Source organism: Siniperca chuatsi, linkage group LG23 (assembly GCF_020085105.1).
Source record: "Siniperca chuatsi isolate FFG_IHB_CAS linkage group LG23, ASM2008510v1, whole genome shotgun sequence".
NCBI classification, from domain to species: domain Eukaryota; kingdom Metazoa; phylum Chordata; class Actinopteri; order Centrarchiformes; family Sinipercidae; genus Siniperca; species Siniperca chuatsi.
In genome coordinates, this window is record NC_058064.1 from 17,572,215 (window position 1) to 17,595,826 (window position 23,612).

The 23,612-nt window shown below is 40.6% G+C and overlaps 2 protein-coding genes across 10 annotated transcripts in view; one reads left to right on the forward strand and one right to left on the reverse strand.

The window, feature by feature from the left end:
* The first annotated feature begins 1,033 nt into the window (after positions 1-1,033).
* Positions 1,034-10,597, forward strand: LOC122871564 (HMG box-containing protein 1-like). Of its 6 annotated transcripts, none has more exons than XM_044186839.1 (13): positions 1,034-1,122; positions 2,225-2,329; positions 3,224-3,328; positions 3,457-3,652; positions 4,496-4,601; positions 4,886-4,997; positions 5,231-5,340; positions 5,658-5,814; positions 5,896-6,040; positions 6,252-6,370; positions 6,524-6,707; positions 6,813-6,954; positions 7,255-10,597. In XM_044186839.1, exons 2-13 carry the CDS (start codon positions 2,239-2,241, stop codon positions 7,270-7,272), a joined length of 1,485 nt encoding a protein of 494 aa, XP_044042774.1. In that variant the 5' UTR covers positions 1,034-1,122; positions 2,225-2,238; the 3' UTR covers positions 7,273-10,597. The 6 variants fall into 6 exon arrangements, with proteins under 6 accessions (XP_044042774.1, XP_044042772.1, XP_044042771.1 ...); XM_044186837.1 differs by having other exon boundaries at positions 1,036-1,122; positions 3,221-3,328; XM_044186836.1 differs by lacking the exon at positions 1,034-1,122 and adding an exon at positions 1,659-1,895.
* Positions 10,598-12,870: 2,273 nt separating this feature from the next.
* Positions 12,871-23,612, reverse strand: part of ptprz1b (protein tyrosine phosphatase receptor type Z1b) — a 62,576-nt gene continuing 51,834 nt past the window's right edge. Inside the window, exons 15-33 of one of the 4 annotated variants that reach the window (XM_044186818.1) lie at positions 21,651-23,315; positions 20,138-20,282; positions 19,952-20,043; positions 19,739-19,824; positions 18,606-18,626; positions 17,547-17,643; positions 17,376-17,458; positions 17,043-17,177; positions 16,070-16,201; positions 15,750-15,907; positions 15,521-15,656; positions 15,210-15,356; positions 14,956-15,049; positions 14,300-14,373; positions 14,051-14,179; positions 13,791-13,943; positions 13,496-13,638; positions 13,259-13,394; positions 12,871-13,040 (exon numbers count right to left, since the gene is read on the reverse strand). In XM_044186818.1, coding sequence (XP_044042753.1) covers positions 12,897-13,040; positions 13,259-13,394; positions 13,496-13,638; positions 13,791-13,943; positions 14,051-14,179; positions 14,300-14,373; positions 14,956-15,049; positions 15,210-15,356; positions 15,521-15,656; positions 15,750-15,907; positions 16,070-16,201; positions 17,043-17,177; positions 17,376-17,458; positions 17,547-17,643; positions 18,606-18,626; positions 19,739-19,824; positions 19,952-20,043; positions 20,138-20,282; positions 21,651-23,315 — 3,770 coding nt within the window. In that variant the 3' untranslated portion in view covers positions 12,871-12,896. The remainder of the gene's footprint in view (positions 13,041-13,258; positions 13,395-13,495; positions 13,639-13,790; positions 13,944-14,050; positions 14,180-14,299; positions 14,374-14,955; positions 15,050-15,209; positions 15,357-15,520; positions 15,657-15,749; positions 15,908-16,069; positions 16,202-17,042; positions 17,178-17,375; positions 17,459-17,546; positions 17,644-18,605; positions 18,627-19,738; positions 19,825-19,951; positions 20,044-20,137; positions 20,283-21,650; positions 23,316-23,612) is intronic. The other 3 variants (XM_044186819.1, XM_044186820.1, XM_044186821.1) reach the window with 3 other exon arrangements.

Below are 23,612 nucleotides of genomic sequence, written 5' to 3' on the forward strand. Positions count from 1 at the left end.
ATTTACCGGAAGTGTTGCTATGTAAATATGTCAAACGTGACGCAGTTTCTCACTGTGACCACTGGAGGGCAGTGACACTGACGATTTACATACCGGTATGTCAACTTTCAGCTCCGCCACCATCAAGGCAGACAAGATAGCGTGATCTCCACACCAGAAAACTGTTAAAACAACTAAAACTAAAATAAAACTTGTTACTCTTGATATTTGTAATAATCACACCAATAATGACTTAATATGACATATTGATAGGCTATAACAATGTCTTGGAGGGGTACTGGAACTTTGGACCATCTCTAGTTTACCCAGCAATATTCAGCCTCCTGTTTACTTAAACCCTTATGAATATTAAATATTTAAGACTTGATTTGTCAGGTCATTTACTCATAAAGTTACTCACTACTCATATTTTTTTTGTATATATATATATGTATCATTTATTATTTCTCAAGTACTTGTTATTATAAAGTAACAGTGCTTTTTACCTGAGTACAGTTTCTGGCTACTCCACCTCTGGCTAAATGAGAGGATGTTGCTTTCTCTGATTATGCTTCACCCTCTCTTACTTGCAGCAGTGAAACATCTATGAATACACAAGCGTGCTCAGGGATATTAAGGGTTTTATTCAAGGGTTACAAACATGTATCTGAAACACAGGAGAGGGTCACTGTCTTTGACCAGATTACTTGGCTGAAACCATCTGTTGTACTAGTTGCACTAGATGTACGACGATTGAGCCTGAAGGTGATTTGTCTGCTGCGGAAATTAACAACAACATTCATAACATTTACATGGTCTTGCCACACTTTCTACCTATCTTGTTGTCTCACAGCCTGATTCCGGTGATCAAAATATTGTCAATGTGTTGAAAAGAATGTAAAATTATACAGGAGATTACATGTTTTGTAAATGTCACTTGTGATACTTTTGGTTTAGCCATCATTCATCAGTTTAACCCACCCAATGTTTTATTGTTGTGGCGATGATAATGAAGCGAACCTGAACTGACCAATGAGGATGAGAGAAGCTCTTAGATTGACATCAGGTCTGGCCAATAGGATCCCTGGGGGAAATGTGTTTATACCAACCCCCTTCCCCGTCCAAGCCAAGGCGACTGTTTTGGTGAGTTGAGGAAAGTTCATTGAAATCATTTATGGGTTTTAAAGCGTTGAATTTGAGAAGTGATTACGCCATCTGAATGATTTCCCCCTGAACTTGACGTACGAGTAATAATGTGAAACTGACAACGTTTATTTTTTTGCCGTAAATGCAGTTTCGCTGCTCTCTCCGTAAAGCTTCATTGTTGACGTTAGTTGTTTTGTTGTAACTGCCTTTGCGCAGTAGGACTGCTCGTCCGTATTTAATCATATTTTCATACTCCGAATGTCATAAATCTCATTAATTTGACCGTTAAAATACAGATGCTAACGCTTTTTCTCGTTTTCGTCGACGTAACTTCAGTATTTCAACGGCACCTTTGTTTCGTGACAACAAATTACGCTGCTTCGTCTGAAGTTTTCCGAAGCGTAAAAAACGTTGACGCCAGTAGCATTTAATAGCAGTCGATAGTGTCACAATAGTCAGTTTATTCTGGATGGTTAATTTCGTGCTTTTCACTCATTTTGAACTACTTACTTTAAATGTATTCTCGCTGCCCTCAGTATTGAATGAATGGGCTTTTTGTGCGCATGCGTGCAGGATCTCAAAGTTTATAAACAAGGCGGAGTCACATGACGAGAATATTGTGAAATAGATTGGACTGAAACTCGTTCTTATCATGTTTACATATTCGAAACGGAATATTTCAACGTATTGTATACAATTATACCCATATTCTTCCATCAAATAGTGAAGTGGTAAATACACTGGAGCTTTGAGAATGTGTCTAAACTTAGGTATGTTATAAGGTAATGGCAGCCAGCCCAGTGTTGCCCTATGTCACCCCAACCATTTATAGCCTATACATTACAGCTCAGTGAAGGATAAAGTTTCTGTGTGTGTTTGTTAGTGGGTGCTTGGCCCATGGGATTCTGCAATATGGCTAATGCTGATACTGATGCCAGTAATGTTTAGTTAAGTGTTACCTGTAAGTTATATTTTCTACCTACAATATATTTCCATTAGCCCTTAATTTGACCATTTACATAAAAAAACTATGATGCTATTAAAGTGACACCTGTTGGTTATAGAGTACAGTAGTTATTCAGCTGTCTGTATGTTTCAGTGACTGTGGACATCATGGTGTGGGAGGTGGTGACCCCAGCTGTGCTGTCCAGCGACCCCAAACACCAGAACGTGCGAGATTCAGAGCCTCAGGGTGAAAACACAGGTAACCACAGAGCAGTGGACTGCAGAGTTAACCTGCATCTGTACTGTGTAATTAAAACTCTTAAAGGGATACTCACTCTAGTGATTTAGTATTGCACTTTCATAAAGTTTGGGGACTCACAAGAGACAGATTTAAAAAAAAAAAAAAAAAAAAAAAAAAAAAAAAAAAAAAAAAGGTCAAAATCAAAGCAGTAGAAGCTGAGTTATCCAGACTTAATCCTTAGTATGAGGCTAGATTTGAAAAAACTGGATCCTACACTACTCTGTAGCGTCTTGTGTTAGACCCTACCTGCCTGGTCAATACCTGCCTGCCAATAACACCTGTAAAATAGGCTTTCCCTTGAAAATTTGTAGTTTCAGAGCCCAGGCCGAAATAACCGTGATGACATCATTAGGGTTATTTTTTTAAACTTTGTAAAGCTCTACCAGAGCTACAGATGACATTACACAGCTGAGTAAACTGATCTTCATGTGTAAAATCGGTGGAGTTTCCCTGTAACCAGACTATACAAATAATTCATAATAGATGATAAATTAATAGAGTGATAATATTAATATATGAATAAGAATAGACTAATAATAGATTTGAAATAGATTCTCAAACCACAGCACTATTTGGAAAATACACTTCTTTAATTTGATTTGCACTGAGTTTTAGAAAGGTGTTTATATGTTAGTTTTTGTTATCCTATCCTTCACAAATGTGTTATACTATTACTTTTACTGTCCATGCTATAATGCTTAGTTTGCTATTCTACTCAGTAAATCACTTTGTTAATCTAATAAATCTACAAAATTTAAAAATGTATACATACACCCTTTACAACTCCCAACTAGTCAAGTGTGCTTCCTACACCTTAATCTGTTGTTGTTTGTCTGGTCTTACTGTCAGCAGTGACGATGGATGCAGATGGAGACCAATCGCATGACCTGCTCTGCTGTGAGGAACGCCTCCCCTCCTCACCCGGCTTCCCCACCAGCGACAGTTACGTGGAATACGGTACATAAGGCATGAGCATACACCGGGTTAAACGCAGCGGATGGATGAATAGCATAACATGTGGGCTGCCGGTTTTTCAAATCAGAGAGAGCCAAAGTTTTCAGCTAGTGTTTGTTTTCTCCTCCTAGACGACCTCCCAGACCTGCAGGAGGTTCAGGAGGAGGCGGAGCCAACAGCACCACCTGTCTACCAGGTGGACGTGGGTGTGTCACACCAGGAGCGACACGCGCACACACAGCCTCCTGACACACACTGGCTGACGCAGCTGGCTCACATCGCCACCGGACCTCAGAGCCCACTGCTACAGGAGTCTCCTCACAGCAGGTAGGTGCTTTTTGTTCTTCGCCATGCACTAAAACATGAGTGTTACGACTGAAAAGCATGAATGTAACATTGTATATATGGTTGGAATGTGTCTCCTCAGCCATGTTGCACATCTTGTGAGCAGGGCTGTAGCCAGCATTTTAGAAATACTGAGTTCAAGAGTCCCCTAGTGCATCCCCAGCCCCCTAAGAACTTTAACAAGCCACTAAAAAAAGCCTTTCCTAAATTAATTTAACAGTTTAAATGTGTGTTCTGTAGATGTTTATTTCTCTACACAATTCAGTTTCACGATGCAGTTTCAAATCCTGCCCCTCAGTGACAGGAATATCATTCTGGTGAAGTACTAAAAGCTTTATTGCATTTTATGTTTTTGGCCTATAACGGTTATTTTGACTCTAAAAAATAACAGAATCAGGATTGAAATGTGTCATTTGTATGTATATGTAGAATGTAAACTACTCCTCAGATTGTTAAAAACCCCAAAGTCCCAGAGACAATACTGAGGCAATGACCTCGGTATCCTCAGTGGTAGCTACGGCCTTGCTTTTAAGGATACCAAAATTAGAATCAATATTCACAAGTATGCAGCACTGCATCAAAATGACTGTCTGACACAGCAACAACATGAACATTAAGGAGTATTAAGATATGTACTATAAGCTTCAATATTAGAGGTACACCACTTCTTCTAAATGTGCCCTATTGCATCAGCCCTACAAAGTACCTTGTGTCATTCTGTCCTACATTAGCTACTACAAGTCAGGAAATCGTCTGTGTTGTTGGCAATAGGTGCCACTTATGAGTCTGTGTCATTTTCATTTTCTCTTCGGTCTGCCTCTCCAGCACCAGCAGTAATCTACATTCCTACGCTCGGCCTCCTCCCACTCTACCCAGCAGCACCATGTCGCCCCCCAGAGGTCATGACAGGGAGCGTCGTGGGCGCAGCAGGGTACAGCTCATGTTTACCTGCTTCCTCTCTTTGCTTTATCATCACTTCACTGTCATGGCATCTGAAGAGCAAATCAAAAGAGAGTTTTGAACTCCTTTTTAAATTTGAGTGTCTTTTAATTATCTTTTACTTACTAAAACTGACCTCCAACCACGTGCCATAGAAAGCGGTGTGTCTGCAGGTCAAGAATGAGCTGCTGTTTGTTTAGAGTGCAAACCCACAGCTCTTGGCTCTGTGGGCAGCTGTTTATTGCCTAACAACGCTGCCGCCTCATGTTTCCACAGAAGAGCAGTGAATGTGGTTCCGCAGTGTCAACCAGATCCTCTCTGTCTGATGATGAAGACATGGGCTGGAGCTTCTGCTGGCCACCCACCGCCTGGCACTGTTTTCTCAAAGGTAGACACACACACATGCACATGCATACGCTGAGCATAACTGGGAGACTACATGAATCAATCAGAGGGCTGTACAAGAGCTTCTCTGTTAAGATGTTATCTCATCTGTGTCTTTTACTTTTGCTGCCACCTCACACTGGGTCCTCACTTGTTTTCTCTACTGGGAATACATAAATGTGAGATTTTATTTGAGGCTATTGTTTTTATCTCAGAGCAGCTATTCTCTGTCATCAGGCACTCATCTGCGTTTCCACAGCGGTTCTAATGTGGAGTGGCAGGACGCGGAGGACCTGGACTCTGCGGAGGAAGACTCTGGTGATGAGGAACAATCCAGATCTGTGAAGGTACATTATGCAAGACGTTTGTGGCTGTACTTAGACTGTTAGACCTCTGACATTTTGATTTGATTTTCCATTTTTAGTGCTACGTGGTCTATGTCTGTTCAGTTCAGTGTTAATGTGTTGTATTATGAACAATAGCAGCAGCAGCAATCTGTATAATTTAAGTAAAAGAACAACTTAGAAGGTAGGTAGTTTTTCTGTCAATAGTTAAAATCCGAGATGAACAGAAAAGACTGAGAATGAAATGCAAAATATATGTATGCAAAAATAAGCAAGCAATAACGGTACATAATGAGTAAACACTGCTTGCTCTTTTGCAGAGTTATGGCTCTGAGGGTCTGCAGCTGGTGGAGCATTCAGAGATTGTGTTGTCTGGTCAGGCTGTCCTACAGCTGACCTTTGACCCCGGGGCATTCGGACATGCCCCCATGACCGCTCGGTGCCAACTTGATCACCCCTTCTACGTCAAAAACAAAGGTAGGAGCGATGATGAGAAAACACTGGAACCGTTTTAAACATTAAACTGACTTCTTTACATTCAGTCTTACTTTCCGTTAGGCTGGTCGTCATTTTACCCGAGCTTGACCGTGGTGCGTCATGGGATACCGTGCTATGAAATGGAGGTGGGAGGTGTGTGCCTTCCTCCAGGACACAGAGATGCCAAACACACCGACGACTCACTGGTCTTTGACACATTCAGGAGGTGAAATAGACGCTTACAGTATAATGCTCCAGAACAAGTAAACATACAATACTTATAAATATCTAATGCACGTACATTTTTAACTGAAGATGATTCAATGTTAATTCTGTGTGCTGTCCTAAACCTAAAGCAGTAAAAGGCTGATCAGCAGATTAGTTAGTGTGTGTGTGTGTGTGTGAAACACCTATTTTTATATGTGCGTCTTCCTTAGTTACGATTTCACTCCTCTGGACTCCTCTGCGGTTTACGTGTTGAGCAGTATGGCTAAACAGCGGCGCGCCTCCAGGTCCAGCAGGGGAGCTGTTTCTCCAGACAGAGACACATTACAAGGTATTGTACTTTCAAATTTTTTGTGTGAATAAGCAGAAACATTAAGAACAGGCATCGTACAAAAACACAGAAACACTCGAACAAGGTTGAGGATGCATTTCAGCAAAGAAAAATGGCAAGCCTGGCAATTGTGGATCTGTTTAAAACCTGCAGACGCCCACAGTCCCGGTCACTCCCACTCTTCTCGTCAAAAGCCAACCAAAAGCCAGCATGCCAGCACAGCAGGAAGTAATAATGCCACGCCAAATAAGTGCAAGCGGCCAATGAACGCCTTCATGCTGTTTGCCAAGAAGTTCAGAGTGGAGTACACACAGATGTACCCAGGAAAGGACAACAGGTGGGTGTGCTCTGTGTCTACATGTGTGTTGTGAAACTGTAGTGTGTTTCAATGTTTATTGTAAGGTAATGTGTGTGTGTGTGTGTGTGTGTGTGTGTGTTTCAGAGCGATCAGCGTCCTCCTCGGTGAGCGGTGGAAGAAAATGCGAAGTGAGGAGCGGCGGGCGTTCACCGTACAGGCCAAAGCCCTCGCAGACGAACAGAAAAGACTTAACCCAGACTGCTGGAAACGCAAACGAACCAACTCTGTAAGGACACACACACACACACACACACACATCCTTGTACTTCTGTCCTGCGAGGGCTGTCATTGACATAATGCATTCCCTAGCCCCTTACCCTCACCCTAACCATAACTTAATTCTAACCTAACCCTTAAAACTAAGTCTTAACCTTCAAACAGCCCTTTGAAGTTGTGAGGACTGGACAAAATGTCCTCAATCTTTAGGTAAAAAACGTGTTTCAGTCCTCACTATGTAGCAAGCACAAATACATTGCTTAAACCAGTGCTTTGTACTACTGTCTAATTTCTCCTCTGTGTCCAACAGGGTTGTCAGGGAAATTAGGGCTGCAGACAAGAAGAGAGAACGATGGGCACAGCCTGTAGGAGAACACACTCACACACACACACACGCACACATTCAGCAGTGTCAAGGAAAAGAGAGCTATGCGTAACCTAATATTATGCTTCAATATTATATTTTGTTAACAACATACTTGCCTTGATCACCCAAAGTGAGGATTTGATTCAGACTTTAAGATTCTCACAAATCTTGTGACATTAAAAAGAAAAGCAGTGTCTACTTTTTGTAGACATTTTGAGCTGCTCTCAAGAAACGTCACTTCCCTTTCTCTTGCTTTTAAAAAGGTGCTAAATGTAACCTTTTAAAGTGGTATAAATCATTATCTAGAACATTACATTTTAATGCTACAGAGCACCGTAGCGCTCCCCTTCGGAGAGGACATATTTCCAAACTAAATTAAGAAGCAGATCAACTGGGTTTTATCTATGACTGGAGTTCATCTTCACCAGTGATTTTACAGGAATGTGACAAAAAAAAAAGAGATTCTGATCATTTTCAGTTTCTCATCATAAGCTTGAAACAGGTGGAAGTTGTGGTGCTGTAGCATTTTAGGTAAAGTAGAGAATGTAGCTATTTTCCCCAAATTATATATTATATATTATATATAAAGATATATACAGAGTATTTTCTTTCCTGTATTACTTGCATTTGCACTCAGAGTATTGCACAAGACTACATACCGTACCAGTTCAATTAAAAGCCGAGCCCTAATTAGACGCCGGCCCCATTTACTGGCCGGGTGTGGCTACACATTTTGACAAATAAACGCAGGTCTCAATTAGACGTCGGGTCTAGTTTCAAATCTAGGCAGGTTGAGTTCAGTGATTGAAGCAAATTAAAGCCTAGGCTATTAATTGAAGTTTTACGTTATTTTAACTTTGCTTTTGTGTCATTTATCATGTAATATTTAGTTACTAAACAAATGTACACCATAAATTCCCAAATAGTTGCCCTGGGGTTTTATATACCTCAACTTGAGAGAGAACCAGGCCGTCATCCAACACAGGCCATTATGTCTAACTCCAATTTATATACATTTCTTCAACCACATTTTTTAGTAAGAGGCCTCCCTATTTTCTAAACATTCAAATCATTTCCAGCAGTTCAGGGGATAGAATCCCTTCACTCCTCTGGAGGGCTTTTATTTTGAAGAAGTGTTGAGTTTCCCCGACAGTTGCTTGAGAAAGTACAAAGAAATATACAGTGTACTGATGGAATTAATGCTGTGGTTTTATTAAGCTGACGGCCATTGTAGTACAGGTACTGGTAATAGCATTCTCCCCTGGCCTTTATTTAGTTTATGGCATTTATTTGAGAATTTGTGGTAATTAATACACATTGTCAAAAGGATATAAAATCACATGGGTATGTTACAGAAAACTGCCATTGTAGCACAGGCAGCAGGATGACACGAGGGCTTGATTTGGATTTGTCAGCCATTATCTACACTGCTGAAGTGTCGTTGAGCAAGACACTGGATCCCCAGCAGCTGTAGGGGGCAACAGAAAAGATACTCTAAGTGCAGGAATTCATATGTCATTGCTTTTGATTCTAACATCTTAATGTGCCATAATACAATTTCTTGTTGTTTTTTTATCAAAGCATAGTTTGTGTGTGTGTATAATCAAAGAAACATTACAGGTGAGGGTCGATGAGGGTTCATGTTACTCAAGATATTTCCAGAGAAAGATGGCTTCCACTGGCTATCACAAATAGTGAAATGGAGATCATTTTTTTCAGTGTTTGTCTTGTTCCCGGATAAAATCATATACAAGAAAAGCAAGAAAAACTATGGTTGTTTGGCCCCACCCCCTGTAGTTTATCTCCTCCGATGAGTTTTGATGGCTTTACCTTATGTTAAAAATAGGAAAAGGTTATAAAAACCATTTCTAGCTTCTGTCAGGCGGGTAGTGTGCATACTCAGAAAATTCTGAACATTTTGTGAGAGATAGGATGAGAAGAGACAGATTAGGGCACACATGATGAACGTCATTTGGAAATTGATAGGGCTGTGGGGACCCAGGTGTGTGAGGCTTTAGAAACAATCACATGACTGGATGAAAGTGCTTGTATTAACCTTCACATAGAGTTATATCCATGCAGTGTGAAGGCAGGATGGGGATCTGCTTGGGGTTTAAGTGCTTGAGACACATTTTTACAGAAATAGTAATAACTGAAATACTCCCGGGGTGGGCATTCATATTCTTTCTGCATAACGAGGTTTTATTAACGCACTATATACACTTTATCTAATGTGACTGCTACAATATAATGTGTAATGGAAAATATTAATATGATTATATAGAAATATATATTTTTGGTTTTGACTTAATCTTTGTTAACCTTTCATGGTTGTGCATTGATTATTTAACCTTTGTTCATCTTTACTATCATGTCATGTACAGGTCGATCAGGGGAGACAATGCAATACAATGTATTATAGTATGAATAAAAGCATGATAAATATATAAACAAATTTGTGCTGTGTCTTTAAATGAGACTGGTTAAGAAAATGAAGGGATAAGTTTGGGTCTAGAACATTTTATTTTTTTCCCTCCCAGAAAAAGAAAAGTTTAAATCATAGACAAATCTTAAATCATGTTGCTTCAACATGTTGCTATATACAGACTGCACCAGTTTATGGCTGGAGATACAGGTATAGACATTAAGCTGCTACAGTAATCAGACAGATAAAAAGAGATAACATTCCATTAAAACTATAAACATGATCAATATTTCCAGGCTAAAATTATCAAATAGAATCCACACAGTTATATATATGTGTAAATGACTAGAAAATCACTTTTTTATAGTAAAATAGAAAATATATAGAGGTACAGTATAAACATACAGTAATTTGGCCTTGTGATGTATTCAGGGATATTTACACAGAAAGACATTACAGTTAGATCTGGTTTGAATCATTGTCTGGTTCTGCTGCAGTAGCCTCTATATGATTTGTGCCATTTTGCATCCCCAGAGGAGATAAACAAATGGCACAGAGTGGACGCAAAACAGGCACAAACAGAAGCTGCAACATTGTTTTAAAGTGATTCAGAGGTTGACTGATCGTGTCTGACGCGGTGGAAACATTTGAACTCCCTCAAAATGAAAACAGTCATTGCAAGTGGCACAGGGATGCAAAAGAGCTGCAGGGATCCAAAGTCACATCTCTCAGCTTAAGTATTTCATCAGTCTGTGCCAGTGAGGTTTAAAAGAATAAAAAGTCTCATCAGTAAGTTCAGCTGTTTGTCTTTCTTTCCACTGATTTGTCTCATTGTCTAAACACTAAATGTTTGCAACAATATGACAACTGTCTCAGCGGGATGATGTCCTGATTTTCTTATAGCTGATTATACTGATTGATTATTCTGTTGCAGGGGTTAGGGAGGTTTAGATATTTTCTGTCCATTATGAAAAGTAGTTATCATTGGAATCCAACTGCAACTTTTCACAGCCACCTGTCAGGCTAACAGGGACTGTGTTTGTGTGGAATATCACTTTAAATCCCAGATTGCATCTTTTACAAAACATCTGAGCCTGATGATGACATTTTTCTCTCCTCTCGGATCTTTATATACCAAAGTATGAGCCCAACAAGACTTTTAAGAAAATAGAAATAAATCACCAATCATTATTTTGGCATATTAGTCACACAGTTGTATAAAAACAGGTTTAAAGTACAATAACATGAATTACAAAAGGCACGAGGTACCAGAGACCATGGAGCCAGTGGCAACAAGACATGAACAGAGAAATTCAACAGCAGTAAATACCAGCAGTCATTTTACTGTCACTAGTGAGGCCTTAAGAGATTTTGGTTATTCAAAACATTACTCTAAATAAGGATACACGGTAGTTTGAGCCCCAAAATCTGCTGGTTAATGTGCAGTGCATAAAATATTATGCAGGAAAAACAAGGGTTTAGGAGAATGTCATTTCCTGCACCATTTCTCTTTTTTTTTAACATTGAAGTCATCTTGTTCTACTTTGATTTGTGTTTATTTGTATTTTCGGAAATCTTACTTTAATTTTGTTTGTTTTGCCGGTTCACCAATTGAACATTTTATTAATAGTTATTTCAGGTTTTTTAGAAGAAAGATGGAATACATGAGAGTGATGGAAAAAAAGGCAAAAAGTAACAATAAAGGATCAAATGGAAGAAACCACAAATTAAAGAAATACATGTTAAAGGAAGATTAAAATAGGTTATGAATTTAAGGTAGGTCTGTTATTGGAATTAAATAGCTGACTCCTTCCATTACGAACATACATCTTTTCCAATCATTCCAAATCATTTAAGTTAGAAATGCTTTTTGATGTTTTTTATTATTATTTCATATTCATGTAGTTTTTAATGAAACCCATCAAAAGCTTTTTGGCCATCTCTCAGTGTGCTGGAGTTCTGCTGCTTCAGGCTCCATGCTGACCAGCAACAGACACACAGCTGGAGAGTTTGTAGGTTCTTGTTGGAAAGGCAGTGAAGCTTTTTTTGTTACCACTATGTAATAATGAACCAGTTATAAAGGACTTCTGAACTGTAACTAATGGCTTTATCAATGGTTAATAAATAATTTACTAATGCTTTATAGATCAGTTATCCTTTGTACTGTACTGTAAAAATAGTGAAATAAATCTTGGTAATTCGATAATAAATTCTCATGGGGTTTTCACTTTCTAATAAGCCATCAAATCTGTAGTTATTAATGTTAACAAGCCATTAATAAAGGGTTATAATCAGCAAGTCCTGAAGTTTTTAATAAGATGTTACTAAATGGATTTTGGTTTCCTGCAGCCCTTTTCCAGAAATAACAGTCTGACCAGTCAATGGGAGTTTCAGCAACCTGGCAACACAAGCATTGTTTATTTAAAGACTTACAACTGATCTATAAAACATTGGTAAATTATTTATTAACCATTAATAAAGCCATTAGTTAACTAAAAATAGGATGCCTTATTAGAAAGTGGTACTTTTTCTCTTCTAAAGGATGAGTCAGATCACGGCTGGTTGGTCAAAAAATGAAAAATGCTCTGTGTCTGAGAGATTCTGTAGCTTAGTCTGCTGTGCATGCTAACGCTGACAGTATGACAAGTAAAAGGTTATCGATTTTAATGACAGTGGGCATGTGAAACACACATGGAATTTGTCAAAAAGAAATACCATAAATGGCAAAAAGCTTTTGGGTGTAGTCACTATATCAGACAGCTAAAGTATTTGGAGCTCCTGGTTATGGACTTCACTGATTAAAAGGGAAGAGACTCAAAATTTGGATTACTTACTTGATTATGAAGTTTTATTTCTATATTTTGAATAATGATCTCTGATTGTTGAACTGAATTGTTGAACACTGTACATTAAAGCATTAGCATGTTCAGTGGACACAGCTATGAACCACAGACACCGAAATGATGATATTCATCCTCTTATCACAAAACCTCAGTCTACACTGGTGTGTGTGTGTGTGTGTGTGTGTGTGTGTGTGTGTGTGTGTGTGTGTGTGTGTGTGTGTGTGTGTGTGTGTGTGTGTGTGTGTGTGCATGCTTTGTATGATGCATTTTCTGTGTATGTGTTAAATGTGTGTGGACCTGTGTTTGTGTGCATGTGTCTACATGAGTGACTCCAGGCTCTCAGCGATGTTAGTCTGTCCCAGTGGTACAGATCCGTTGGTTTCTGGACTCTGCAGGGCTCTCTGGTCTTCCTGGCTGCTCACCAGACTCAGCACAGCTCGGTACAGATACTGGTACTGCTCCTGTGGGGGGCGAAACACAGCTTCAAGACCAAGCCGTATTTTATTTTAAAAATACCCCTTACCAGCTACTTTTTTATAAATGATGCTGAGGAAGGGATCATTAGTAAATGTCTGAGGTGAAGTTGCTCACCTCATTGTCATTTTAAAGTTAATGAAGTGGTGGCAGAGAGAAATGGGAGGATTACGAGTATTTAGTGTGTGTGCGTGCCAGTACTTACTATATCATTAAAAACCCCAGGCCTCATGAGGTTGGTCATCCGTGCCACCTGGTAGACGTCTACTGCTCCCTCCTCCTCTAGCAGACTGGACAGGGTGGTGAGGGCACAGAACAGCCCTGATGTAGCACCTCCCAGCCTACACACACACACACACACACACACACACACAGATTTACCTTTGCAAAGAAAGAAAAACAATGTCAAATGAAAGAGTGACCCTGTCTACGTTGTACTCACGGATCATGTATGACTGTAGGTCTGTCTGAGTGTCTGCTGTGCTCTCTGACTGTGTTGACCAGCTCAAAACTGTTCCTGATGGGACTGTCTGGGTTGGGCCAGCAGGTGGCGCTGTACTGACGCACCGCCAACACGTAATCGTTCTAGACAGAGGCCGAGAAAAACAGAAAGGAGGGATTGAGATATTTAAGACAGACAGTAAAAGTGTCTCAAATGATTGTCTATAAATGTATATACATATACAGTATATACAGTGTATGTTACCCACAGTATACTATGTGTGCGTGTGTGTTACCTGTGGAGACTCCAATGTAAAGTCCTGCACTAAAAGTCTCTCGTCATTGGACAGACATACGTGCTCCTCTCCAGAGTACGACACAGTGAAACCCTCAAAGCTCATTGGCTGGTCTTTACTGGGCCAGTAAACACAAGACTTCCCCTCTTCACTCTGACATAAACAAGAAAACATGTAAGAGGGTGTGTGTTTATAGTCACAGTCATTTTATAAGTACTATACAGTGTGTGTGTGTGTGTGTGTGTGTGTGTGTGTTATACCTGACAGTGTGTGTCTGGCAGACGGACAACAGTGTATGTGTTGTGTTCCCAGATCATTCTCCAGAAATCTGCCACTGTGCTGCTCAGAGGAGTCTGGCTCACTATGAACTCCTTACTGTGGTGGTGTCCCTGTAAAAACACGAGCTGCATAACACTACTAGCAAATGCGTGTGTTGATGTAGCAAAGCAAAAACAAAAGTGCCCTTTAATAGATAAAATGGTAACAAATACAGTTTCCAGTTGTCTTACCATGACGTAGGAGGCGTTGATGTACCCTGTGGAGTTTGTTTCTGAAGCGGTCAGGCAGACTCTTGATCTTTCCACTATACAAAACACAAAGACCTGAGTCAGCAATACAACACCTGAAAATAGAGCCCTTGCATAATTCATGAGCCTCTTAGCCATTTTTACCACGCTGATAAGCTAACCAATCACAATAAGGGTCACATGGTTGGCACCTCAATCTACCACTGATTTAAGGGTGTGATCATGTGTCATTTTTGACAGGCTGTGGATGAAATGATAAAACTATCAAAGCTCTCCTTGTGGGACATCGTGATCTTGCATCGGCTTATTTGCCTATATTGTAACTAGCTGCTTTGTGCATTGTGTACAGAATTCCTTTGCTAGAATATCACATTGCCCCATGTTTGCTGTGTGAGCATTTGAATAAACACAAATTAATTTAGGTGTATGTACAATGTAAACTCAATATCAGCTCTTAAAAGTAGATTTTTACTCAGGTAATAAAGCAGGGCCCTCATCGTGTCAGTTGATATTGTGCTTCAGTTGGTGCATAATCCCAAATTCCCAAACAAAGTTACAATTCATCAAGTTACCACAAACCAATAAGGATTTTGGGGGCCTTTTGGGGGTCTGGAGCCCCAGAGCAGTTGCCAGCTTACCAGGCATCAGAGCTCTGGCTCTGTTCCTCTCAGCATTGCCGTCTCTCAGGGCGGTGCTGTAGTCTGCGTGCTTCGCCTGACGCTGACTGATCAACTGAAACACAACAAAAAGAGTCGGTTACATTTGCAGCAGTCAGTGTGTACACTTGCATGATAATGATATGATCAAAAACCAAAGTGTTGGCTAAATGGCCAAATAAGAGTACAAAATAGCAGTTTATAAAACGTGGGGGAAAAAAGGCAACATGTGATACTTTGAACTGTTTGTCCATGCGTGTCCTGCCTGACGCCCCAGGGGTCAGGAGGTCAGACACATAAGTGTGGAGGAGGTCAGAGGTCACAGAGGTGTCACGGCTCAAGATGGCCTCCACCAGAGCATCATGGATGAACACGTACTGCTCCTACAGGAGAGCCACAGAAGGAGAAACAAAGGATTGACTGACATTGAGAACACCACTGTCAGTGTGTAATGTGTGTGTGTGTGTGTGTGTGTGTGTGTGTGTGTGTGTGTGTGTGTGTGTGTGTGTGTGTGTGTGTGTGTGTGTCTTTGTGTCAGACTACATACCTCCGTCTGAACCAGGAAGTTCCTCTGTGTCCGGACATGTTTTAGGAAACCAAGAACGTTCACTGTGCCCTGATCCTGGATCTGCTGTAGCATGCTGTCTATCACTATGTAGGTTCCTGTCCTTCCTACACCGGCACTGTGACACACATCACATGTCAAATACATATATTCAGTATGTGGTATATCTGAAATAGTAGCTCTCTCACACACACACACACACACGGTCTACCTGCAGTGTACCAGTACAGGTCCCATCTCCTGTGTCCGCGCCCGGGAGGATGCTCTGATGAAGGACAGGACGGGCAGAGTGTATTCTGGGACACCCATGTCTGGCCACTGGGTGTAGTGATAATGGAGGACTGTGTGTTCAACTTTCTTCTGAGAAGCCTGGCGGACGAGAAAGGGTGTTTTAACAGACCTAGTGGGAACTGAACCCTAAACTCACTTTGGACTGCCACTGCAGTCAACGTTGTTTGTTGGTGTATGTGAGTGTTGGACAGAGAGAGAGGAGTGTGTGTGTGTGTGTGTGTGTGTGTGTGTGTGAAGTACCTTATTTGTGGTATCTCTGACAGTGAACGTCCGCAGTGTGTAGTAAGCGAGGTTCTTGCTGCTTTTCAGGGTCACCTGGTATGGACCGTATTCCTCCTGGTTCTCCTCCGGCCAGTACTGGTCACATTTTGTCTGTAGAAAAATGACAAAGATAAAACAAGAGCAGACGGCCGACACTGATGTAGCTGTTTCAGAGGTCATTTGGGCCCTGTGAGGAGAAACTAAATATGAATTCTCTTTTCAGCATGTCAGAATTTGCAAAACAATTGTATGGAGTATTGTTAAAATAATCGATCCAAACCATAAAGTGTCAGTAATCAAATAATGCTTAGGTCCTGAAAAAGGAACCCACAGAGAATTATCACCCAACTCAGCCGCTGCAGCTGAAAACAACGCTAAACCCTCTGTATGCTACCTACTCAGCACCAAATGGTAGACAGACGAGGTTAGAGACTAGCTGGTGAACATCGTGGAGCAGTTAGCAACTAAAGAACCAGATATTTCCCTCAGGAGTTGGTGGAGACCAAAACAGAGCTACAAGAGAGTGAGTATTAGACCTGCATCTGCCAGGTGGCCAGAAACACCACTCCAGATGAATGATGTGTTTCTCTGTGTCTGCTGCATGTGTAAATAAGCTGCTGTGTGCTGACACGTTCGCCTTATCAACTTTATAAAGGTGATGTCAGTGTTGTTTAAAGCTTGTTCTGCTGCCTCCAAGTGGCCAAAGAATCAATTGATACTGCTATAAAAATATGGAGCAGCAAAATGAACCCATTTTATGAAGCTGAAACTTAAGATCTTTCTAATCAGCTCAAACTGTACGACATGTACTAATGCAGGATAGATACGTGATAAATGCATGTCGGCAATGTAGGTGTGTATGTATAAGATTAGAAGATTTTACTGATCTCTGTGGAAAAGCTGTTGTTTGTGTGAGACTGGTGGTTGAAGCGGGAGCAGAGTGACCTCCTACCCGTCCTTTCTCCTTGAGGTTGGTGATCATGACAATAACGCCAACACTCTGCTGCCAGATCATCCTCCAGAAGTCTTCCCTGCCCGCTCTGAGAGGCCCCTGAGCTGCGATGTACGCCCTCGTTCTCTCATAACCCTGCAGAGGAAACCACTATTCAGTCAAGAAAACACTGGATGTAATGTACAGTCAATTTATAACAACGGTGGAAAAGACCCATCTGACCTACAATCTGTTTCTGGTTTTGATTTGACTTGGACTCAGCTGAGGTGGTTTGGTCCACACCGCCGTGTCAGTCTACCTATTAACATCTGAGGCTGACAAAAACATACTTACATCCACAAAGTTAGCGTTGATGTAGTCCCCACATTTCCCATCTCTGTCCAAACTGCTGGAGAGCTTGACTCTACTGTGGTCATCTGGGAGAGGAAAAGGTTCGTCAGTTCCTGCTGGTTTTTACAATTAAACATAAATGTTGAACAGCGATCACACTGAGCAGTGACGTACAGGCCAGTATGTTGATATATCTGTTCTTGCTTTTGTTGTCGGGATGATTGGAGCTGTCGGCAGTGATGCCCATGTCCACTGTGCAAGCCTGCACCTCCTGAAAAACAATAGAAAACACAAAGAAGATTTGGGTTAGTCGCTCTGAGGAAGTTAAAAATGCTAATTAGCACAGTGAGCACTGCAGGCACTACGGAACATGAAATGTGGCTGTTTTTCTTCTGGACGAGTATCTTTTTAATCTTTTATTGGTCTATAGCTGTCTATAATATTACAATACAATAGTCAAATGTCTATAGTGAAGACAAAACAACGGATAAATAAGCACTTAAGCAAGAATTAATTTGTAACTAGAATTAAGAAAAAGATTTGTGCATTGAGGAAAAAATAAGAATTTTGAGAGCGAAAGAGACAGAATAGCGCATATTAGGGCTACATTAATCCCTGGTCCATTAAGTAAAGTGCACACATGTGACAAGGCCGGCATCATATACAGTAGAAAAATGCATAATTCACGATCTATGAAGGAGACTGATGCTACAGTACTGTATGTGACCTGTATTAAAGCCTCATATTCAAGAAAGATGTGGGACAACAATCTTACAACAACAGTGAATTATTAGAAAGGCAGTTGTAGGGACGGTAGGATTTTAATTTGCTTTAATTAGCATTATGCTAAATTATTTTAAATATGGATTAACAAAATATGTAAAATGCCACTTAGAAGGGGTCCTTGGCTCCATCTCAGGTTGAAAATATGTCTGTAAATCAGCTTTCAATACAGACTGAAATCTGAAGAAGCAGAGAAAATCAGTTCTGCCTCAGGCAATTCTTAATAACGAAAACTTGTACACATGTATATCCAAATGTGTATCCATTAAAAAAAAAAAAAACTTATTCCCCAAGTTTACATTCAATATCACATCTGAAATACAGTTGATGCAGTATACAAACGGATTACTGGGTTCATTTTAGACAAAACTTACATTTTCCAGAGTTGTAAATATAACAAGAAGACAACACCTCTGCAACTGGAGAGGGGTGATACTGTAGATGTCTTACCTCATAGGATTCTTTGACAATCTAATGGAGGGTGGTGGGGATGCAGAAAGCACGACGATGGTGGTGGAGGTGGTGAAAGGAGAGTGGGGGATGGGGGGTGGACAAGATGACAGACAGACAGACAGACAGACAGACAGGGAGTCAGTGCAGGTACAGGAATATGGGGTTCAGATACACACAGAGAGGCGGTGCTAAGTGGGAAATACACTGATATTCCCAACTGAGCTGTGGACTTCTGGCTTTCATCCATGTTAGCCGTGAAATATTAAGGCATCATTTTGATTGTGCAAATACCTAAAAGGCTTGCGTGTATCGATCTACAAGTCAAGGCTGCTCCTTAACATTTAGCCTCTTTTTTTTTCTAAATGAAAATCAGATTGATGTAAAATGTGGGTTTGTTGCCGCAGCTATAGAAAAAGCAAAAACAATGCAAAAAAATGGGGGAAAACACACAAATACACTGGCAATTACACGGGAGAAGTATACTTCAATTAATCCTGTCTGTGTGTGTTACTCAGGAGGTTCATGCTAGGAAACAGAGGTGACTCATGTCATGAAGATGTACCTATTGTTGAAACTAACCCACAAGCTGTTCTAAAATACCTTAAGATATGTCAATACTCCACATGAGACACTTCTAAAACAGAGATGAAGATTTTACCAGCCTGAAAGCTTGCAACAGGTGTTTTTTTATCAATCAAAACCCGCCTATCAAATTTGAAGTCATGTCTTCAGTTTGATGCATTTGCATATTTGAATTTGGAGTCTGGGATGAGAACCAAGTGGCACTGCCATTGTTAGTACCAAACACCCTTCCTGCATACTGTTGCACAACATGTTTGATATGAAAGTTACACATTATCACTGTGCTAAATGATATTCCTAAAGAGCATGGTGTTAATAGAGATATGGAAGAGCATTAAGGAGCTATGACGAATGAGGTACTGTTTACTTACTGTACACACATGAACCAAAACTAAGTGATCCCTTTATTTTATGCTTGTTAAACCTTTGTAAGAACAATCTGGGGGATTTTTTCAAAATATCTTGTGGCTGTTTATGTTCCCCACGTGAAAAAAGTCCACAGACATTTTGTTCAACTCAAATACTCTAATCATGGACATTCCACCTACCTCAAACTCCTTGGAGAAGGTGTTGTTGGTGTGCAGCTCCATGACATGCTTCACAAACTGCTTCACTGTCAGTGGCTCGTAACCGTCTGCAACGAAAGGGTGAACGTTTAACTGCGTGCTTAACATTGCAACTTAGTAGTGTTTGATATCACAATGTTAATGTAATAAAGTCCTATGAGTGTGTATGTGTGTGTGTGTGTGTGTGTGTGTTACCTGTAGCCAGCAGTAGGGGTGTAGATGGAACAGATATGACTTTAGGTGATGCACTGTCATCTGGGTAGAAATTAGCTGCCTGGAAACAGTTTCTGTAACACAAACAAATCAGAATCTGTGAGGTGAAGTAAACAGGTAGATATTGACCTTGTGTGTGTGTGTGTGTGTGTGTGTGTGTGTGTGTACCTCCAGTAGATGAGTATGCCCACCAGTACCAGCAGACAGAGGATGGTGAGAGTGGAGACAACAGCCAGAGGAACGACTGTCCTCTTCTCCCTCTCCACACCGCCGACCAGCCCGACCCGAGACTCATGGCTGCTGTTGCTGCCCTCTGAGAGAGACGAGAGGCAAAGGGGGAGAGAAAGAAAGAGTGGGAGTGTCAGAAAGCACAGAGACAGAAGAAAAGGAGACAGAGAGATCTTGTCAGTATAATGATCTCTACAATATTTGTTTAAAGGAAGTTTCTATATCAGGAATTCCATGAGAACTGATGATCAAAAGCTCCAGAACAGACTGTTTCCTCAACTGCTGTTTCCAAGGTCAAGAATGAATTTGTGTATTTAATGAAAAAGTGTATTTATAATAGTTATAACATATAATTTATAATTCAATTATAATATTATTTTTAGTATTTATATAATATATTTATATTATATTATAGCACTAAAACATTTGTTAAAAAGTGCTTTGCAGAAGGGAGACAAACGATATGAGTTGAACAAAATAGCCATAACAACATATTTCAAACTTGTTTTGACCTTAGTTTAGATCTTAGTTTTGAGCAGCAGTGATTCAGCCTGTGTCCAGTTTATTTTCAAACTGCTCCTCAAACCTTCAAGTGAAAAAGAGAAATTACCTGTCACACATTAAAACTGCATCGATTGATTTTTCTTTTGGCCACTTGGGGACAGCACAACAAGGTGTAAACACTGACATATAATCACCTTATGAAGTTGACACAATGAACTTGTTAGCAAACAGTTACGTATTAACAAATCCAGTAGAAAGTGAACAACATTTGTATTCCTTTAGAGTCGTGTTTTAGGCTCGCTGGCAAATGTAAGTTGAATATTCACTCTCCTTTTAGCTCTGTTTGGTTCTCTACCAACCTCTGAGGGAAATCTGGCTTTTTAGCTGCTCCACTATGTTCTGCAGCTAGTTGCTAACTTTGTCTGTCTACCATTTGGTGCTGGGCAGGTAGCATACAATGGGTTTCTCAGAACTTTTTGGCTGAAAACGATATTGATGAGAGCCGTGAGACTGAACCAAAACAGTAAAGTTGCAGGCCGGAAAACCAAAACAATGAGCTGAGAGACGCTAAAATGCTCCATAAAGCTGACGGAAACTGCAGAGTTGGGTGATAGTTCTCTGAGGGTTTGTCACTATTATCAATCCCTTTCACATTACACAGTAATTTCATCCTCTGTTACTATAAAGACATTAATTATTGCAGCTTTAAGTTTGTTTATGTTTCCACCAGCAATGACAGCATTGTTTGGAATAAATGTCTATTCAGCCATCATGACCATCATGGCTGAATAGACAAAACAAAGAGCACCACCTACCTCAAACTTTGTAGGTTAGCGCTTTAACTTGTGTATGGAAAGATGTATGTGAGAGGGAAAAACCAAACTGCCCTGTAGCAGTCCGTCACAGAGAGGCAGAGCTGAGGAAAAGCTGGGCATCGAGTAACATTTACCTTCCATTTGCTCCTCTGTGTCCTTGTTGCCATCTGTCAGTCTGAGCAGAGGGACGAGACGCCCCAACACGGGATTTCTTGCAGCATCAAACAACAACCTGTCCACACGTGAGAACTTCTGCAAACTCTCTCCAATTACAGCTACATCACTATCCTCTTTACCACCTCCTTCGATGTGTTCCTCATTCTCCAGTCCTCCACTTCTTTTACCATTATTGTCTCCCTCTTTGTTGTCGTCCGGAGTAGAGTTACCCCCAACAACTTGACTGTCAACACTTATGTTTTGACCCTCATCATGTCCGTCACCATTGCCATTTTCTTCACTGCTGCCAAACAGTGGGAACTCTGCTGTAGGTTTGTCTTGACTGACAGACAGCTGGAGTCCATCTCTTCTTCCAAATACAACTTCTTTGGTGCTGTCTTCCCGTCCATCACCTTTGTCATCACTTTCCTTTTCACCAACAGCTTTGATACCTTCTTTGTCATCACTCACTTTCTTTCGTTTTCCCTTTCCATCTTCCCCTCCATCTCCACCACCCTCTCCAGAACCATTGACGTCCTCAGGCCAGCTAAAAACTTTCAAATTGGACTCAATTTCATCCCCACTGCCAGTGTCAGTGTATATTGTCTTTCCTACTACAGTCTCAACTTCAATTTCTCTCTCCTTCTCTTTCAGCATGTCCCAGCTTACTGCGCTATTGAGCTGTCTGGCACTCTCATCTGTTTCACCATCGACTTTCCTCACTCTCTGATCCCCAATGTCTCCATCTATCTCTACTTCTTCCTCACCACTTAGCTCATTTTCAGTCTCCTCCATTTCTGTCTCTGCCACTGTTTCAAACTCTTTCTTGCTACTTATTTTGTGTCCTGCCCCATCTATAGAATTTTCTGTTTCACTATCCATGTCAATTCCTGTTGATCGACTCTTTGTCCCAGTACTATCCACCTTGAAGCTAACAGTTAAATTTGGAATAGCAGAGAGGTCAGTTTTGACTGTAGCGACCGCATCAAATTCTTGATTGAGCCTGTTGCTATAAAGGCCAGAGCTTGATCCACTTCTCTCTGCTGGCCTGTCTGTGTTGGACTCCTCTGAATTATAAGGAAGAGACAAAGTCAAACTTTTAGAATCAAAGAAAGATGTGACTGAAGTGGAGTTGTGGTCTTTTTTATGTCTATCCGTCCTGGCTTCCTCTTCATTTTTGGAATATGGCAAGATATTCAGACCATTCAGACCATCTTGAATCCTACCGTCAGTTTGATTATAAGAAGTCTTTGGGATATTTCCTTCAACTGTGTTTGTTGAAAGGTAATATGTAGTGATTAAGCGCGTCTGAGAACCCAAAGTGGTGGAGATCTGAGAGTGTTCTAAATCCATTTGTAGACGGACAATGGAGTGCTCTTCAGAGGACTTGTCATTCTGATGAAAGATAATGCCACTCCTCTTGTCTTCAGGGAGGGCAGGAGAACCGCTGGTGTATTCATTAAAAGGGTTGAGTGACTGAGGCGTGACACTGGATAAATCTCCTTCAGCAGAGAATCCCCCTTCTGAGACAGAGTCTGGACTTTCAGGGTTGACGATAACTCCACTAGGAGCGTTAGGAGAGTTTGTTAAGCCAGAGGACTGTTCAATGATTGAGTCCTCAAACTTGGACGTGGGTATATTTGCTGCAAGAAAAGCCAAAGTAAAAGAAGTAAAAAAAATTTAAAAAACTTTTCCAGGACACAAGCATTGAAACGAGTCCTTTCCAAATGTATTTCTCATGCCAGGAAAGATGGAAGAAAAGGTTATTATTGAACTTGACTCAGCAAAGGTGGAGTTTTCGGTCATCATCATGCCCACACCGTACCCAAAATGCAAAATGAGAGCCACGAATTCAAGTTATTTATTGAGTTCCTGAATGAAGAGATGTCATAAATCAACTTGGTGAAGACGAACAGATGAAGTACCCTCAAGATGAAGTG

Excerpts from the sequence above, each read along its gene's own strand:
- LOC122871564 (XM_044186835.1), top strand. Across the intron at positions 3,653-4,495 it reads CAGGAGTCTCCTCACAGCAG|CACCAGCAGTAATCTACATT; the intron begins GTAGGTGCTTTT and ends CTGCCTCTCCAG. Across the intron at positions 6,371-6,523 it reads AGACAGAGACACATTACAAG|ACGCCCACAGTCCCGGTCAC; the intron begins GTATTGTACTTT and ends TAAAACCTGCAG.